At 37.2% G+C, this 4,785-nt stretch overlaps 1 protein-coding gene across 5 annotated transcripts in view; it reads right to left on the reverse strand.

Annotated features, from left to right (window-relative positions):
* Window positions 1-4,785, reverse strand: part of RABEP1 (rabaptin, RAB GTPase binding effector protein 1) — a 102,185-nt gene that overhangs the window by 51,511 nt on the left and 45,889 nt on the right. For all 5 annotated transcript variants that reach the window (XM_015569219.1, XM_015569220.1, XM_015569218.1 and 2 more), the window contains one exon: window positions 1,641-1,801. In XM_015569219.1, the coding sequence (XP_015424705.1) occupies window positions 1,641-1,801 (161 nt within the window). The remainder of the gene's footprint in view (window positions 1-1,640; window positions 1,802-4,785) is intronic.

The following is a 4,785-nucleotide window of genomic DNA, read 5'->3' on the forward strand; positions in this document are numbered from 1 at the left end:
TATATTAAAAGTAATACACGTGGAGAAACCAAGATGGTGGCATAGGTAAATACCGAAGTTTGCTGCCTCAAACAACCACTTCAAACATACAACTAAAAGACAAAACAGACATCATCCAGAACCACAGGAAGGCTGGCTGAGTGGAAATTCTACAACTAGAAGGAAAGAGAAAAGCACACTGAGACTCAGAGGAGGTGAGGAAGTAAAGTGCGGAGGTACGGAGGCACAGGCGGAAAGGGCTGGCAACTGAGGACGTGGTTGTTGCCCAGTGGTTAGAGCGTCAGCCTGCACACTGAAGGGTCTTGGTTTTGATTCCCGGTCAAGGACACATACTTCGGTTGTGGGTTCATTGTGAGCCCCAAATACGGTGGGGTCGGGGGAGTGGGGGGAGGTAGGGTTGTATAGGAGGCAACCAATCAATGTGTCTCTCTCACATTGATGTTTGTGTCTCTCTCTCTCTCTCTTTCTCTCTCTCTCTCTTCCTCTCCCTTCCACTCTCTCTAAAAAAAAAATCAACAGAAAAATATCCTCAGGTGAGGAGTAACAAAAAAATAAAAATAAAATAGAAAATGTAATTAAATAGTCTTTATATGGACCATGAATTAGGAACCAAAGAGTATGGTTAATCTGATTGAAAAGTCAAATTCTAATTATTAGTTTATATAATATGTGATTTAAAATATATGTATGCCTATAAACTAATAATGTAAAAGTTTATATAATCAAACTGGCTAAAAGTGTTATTTTTTTCAATATATATTTTTTATTGATTTCAGAGAGGAAGGGAGAGGGAGAAAGATAGAAACATCAATGATGAGAGAGAATCATTGATTGGCTGCCTCCTGCATGCCACCTATTGGGGACTAAGCCCACAACCTGGGCATGCGCCCTTGACCAGAATCGAACATGGACCACTCAAATCACAAGCTAATTCTCTATCCATTGAGCCAAACCAGCCAGGGCTAGCCAAAGTGTTTTAAATTTTCTCAATAAAATGTTTCACCTTGTATTTAGTTGGTCTATGTTCAAGCACTATGGCAATATGTTCAAGCATAATATACAGTACCTTTGTCACAAAGGAACTAAGGTATACTGAGGAAGAAAATTAAAAATGAAATTTTTGGTTTAAACACAATCACCAAGCAACAACACTCAATCAACAAATATTTATTGAATATCTATGTACTAGATACTATTCTAGGTATTTAAGATACACAAATAAACAAGACTCCTGCCCTCATGAAGCATATATTCTAGCAAGGAGAGAAAGGCATTAAGCAATAAAAATAATAAATAGGTGAATGCTATGTATATTATAAAATATGCACTATGGAAAATGAAAAATTAGAAGAGAATATGGGTAATCGGAGGAGGAAGGTGGATAAGTTATAATGTTATATAGGCTGGTCAGGAGAAGCCTCATGAGGAGACATTTAGTCAAAGATTTGAAGAAGGTGAGGGAGTTTCACATACAAAAATTTGGGAAAGGGCATCAAATCATCCAGTACTATATTTAGGTTTGTATCCAAATAATTCCTCCAACAAAAAACATTAAAGTACATCTTCTATTACCATAATAATATTGAAGCATCTTGCATTTGGATTCAAATATATCTACAGATAAATACATTCCTTCATACCTTTTTCATTTCATTTTCTAAATTTTCTTCCTCTTGACCTTCAGACAACCTTCTCCTTAAATCAGCAATTTCCCTCTCTGCAGATTCTCGATACTGTGCCCACTGTGTTCGTTCCTGCTCCAGGCGAAGGTGGAACTGATGCTCATAGTCACGAACTGTTTCTACAACACACCACCAAATATTTCATGTCTAAGCATTATGAAAAAAATGTTCTGGTACACTAAAATTTAAGTAGTTACATAAAGAGCTTTTGCCTAATTTCTGGAAATCTTTTAATTCACTAAAAAAATTAACTACATTTCTAGTTACTATGTGTAAAAATTTTGCTAAGGGCTTTCATCATGTCTAATCTTCAAATAAACCTGTGTCATATTATTTTACAGATGAGGAAAGCTTAGGAAAGGTTACATACTCTGGCCAATGTCTGCTTTTCTGAGGCAGACTGAAGGAGGAGCAGTCATTTTCAGCCATGAGGCAAAATGAGGTTGAAAACCACATATAAGGAAGAAGGAACAGAATGGAGACTTTAACACTAGGAACATTGTGTAACCACTGTAACCAGCTGTAGATTACCTACCTCTGGGTTTCTTCTTCTGTAAGTAAAATGAACTCCTATTTCTGTAAGCCACTATACTTAGCATTGTTACAGAGGCTCTGAGTAATCCCTAAGTGATAGCCACAAACTCAGAAATATGGCTAAACTTAACCACCCTTCTTACAAAGAGCAGCAAGGCAAAAATGACACACAACTGCTAAGTCGGAAGAAGAAAAGTTATCACTATTTCACATTTATAATAAAACTAATTTCAGGAACCCAAAGATTCAGCGGCAACTTCATTTCAATATCATCTTCTCAGAAACTGCAGGAAGTAATTAAGCACTAATGCAACAGCAGATAGAGACTAAATTACTACGCTTCCTTTCCAGCGGTTCTCAACCTGTGGGTCGCGACCCCTTTGGTGGTCGAACAACCCTTTCACAGGGGTTGCCTAAGACCATCCTGCATATCAGATATTTACATTACGATTCATAACAGTAGCAACATTACAGTTATGAAGTAGCAACAAAAATAATTTTATGGTTGGGTCACAACATGAGGAACTATTTAAAGGGATATAAGGTTGAGAACCACAAGCTGGCAGCCCATAAAGCCTATTCTAACCTATAGGCCATTCTATTTCATAAACTGCAGAAAAAATTTCATAAAAAATCCAAATTTTTCTTAAAAATGTAAAAGATGTGACAACACTGGACTGGATGGGCAATAATTAGCTGGAATAAATGTAAATAATAAGTTTACTCTTTGCACTGGAGATCTCTCCAGTTCTACATACTCCTTGTGCCCATACAGCTTTATTCATTGGCATTACTTGCCTTTTTTTATTTTTTAGATTTTTTTCCATTATTGATTAAGGTATTACAAATGTGTCCTTATCCCCCCATTGTCCCCCACATCCCCCCACGCATGCCCTCACCCCTCAGTGTCTATATCCATTGGTTATGCTTATATGAATGCATACAAGTCCTTTGGTTGATCACTCCCCCTTAGCCCCACCCTCCCCTGCCTTCTCTGAGGTTTGAGCATCTGATCAATGCTTCTCTGTCTCTAGATCTATTTTTGTTCATTGGTTTATGTTGTTCATTATAATCCACAATTGAGTGAGATCATGTGATATTTACCTTTCTCTGACTTATGTCACTTATCATAATGCTCTCCAACTCCATCCATGATGCTGCAAATGGAAGGAGTTCCTTCCTTTTTACAACTGCATAGTATTCCATTGTGTAGATGTGCCAAAGTCTTTTAATCCACTCATCTGCTGATGGGCACTCAGACTGATTCCAAATCTTAGCTATTGTAAATTGTGCTGCTATGAACATAGGGGTGCATATATCCTTTCTGATTGGTGTTTCTGGCTTCTTGGGAAATATTCCTAGAAGTGGGATCACTGGGTCAAATGGGAGTTCCATTTTTAGTTTTTTGAGGAAACTCCGTACTGTTCTCCATAGTGGCTGCACCAGTCTGCATTCCCACCAGCAGTGCAAGAGGATTCCTTTTTCTCAGGGCAAAGTTCTTGAAGTGGAAGAAAATCCTGAGTGTTGTAATGACTTCCTTGAAAAATAATTCCCAATGTACTAAACAGTGATGCTTTGGTTTGGTTGGGAGCGGTTTAAACCTAAATTTCTTGTCTCAAGTCTATTTACTTGGTTATTTGAATTACTGCAATCTCAAAAAGTTGCTTAGATATTTTTGTTTCTTCTTATTGTTTTCACTCTCTTTTCATAACTCAGTATGCATTTTCATCTTCATTCCTATGCATACCAGTAAGTGTAACTCATTTTTTTTGCATGTGTCTGACCAAATTTCCCAGCACCATTTATTGAAGAGACTAATTTGACGCCATTGTATGCTCTTGCCTCCTTTGTCCAATATTAATTGAGTATAGTGGTTTGGGTCGATTTCTGGGTTCTCAATTCTATCCCATTGGTCTATATGTCTGTTCTTGTGCCAGAACCAGGCAGTTTTGAGAACAGTGGCTTTATAATAGAGCTTGATATCTGGTATTGAGATCTCTCATACTTTGTTCTTCTTTCTCAGGATCACTAAGCTATTCAGGTGTTTTGTTTTGTTTTTATTCCAGATGAATTTTTGGAGAGTTCTTTCTAGATCTGTGAAATATGCTGTTGGTATTTTAATGGGGAGTGCACTGAATCTATAGATTGCTTTGGGTAGTATGGACATTTTAATGATGTTGATTCTACCAATCCATGAACACGGTATGTTCTTCCGTCTGTTTATGTCTTCCTCAATATCTTTTTTCAACGTCCTGTAGTTTTCTGAGTAGAGGTCTTTTACCTCCTTAGTTAAGTTTATTCCTAGGTATCTTAATTTTTTTGGTGCGATGGTAAACGGGATTGTTTTTATAATCTCTCTTTCTGAAAGTTCACTATTGGTGTATAGAAATGCCTCAGATTTCTTGGGGTTAATTTTGTATCCTGCTACATTGCCAAATTCATGTATTAAGTCTAGTAGCTTTTTGTTGGAGTCTCTAGGGTTTTGTATGTATAATATCATTTCGTCTGCAAATAAGGACAGTTTTACTTCTTCTTTTCCAATTTGGATGCCTCTTACTTCTTCTTCTTG

This window comes from Myotis davidii, unplaced genomic scaffold (genome assembly GCF_000327345.1).
Source record: "Myotis davidii unplaced genomic scaffold, ASM32734v1 scaffold925, whole genome shotgun sequence".
NCBI lineage: Eukaryota > Metazoa > Chordata > Mammalia > Chiroptera > Vespertilionidae > Myotis > Myotis davidii.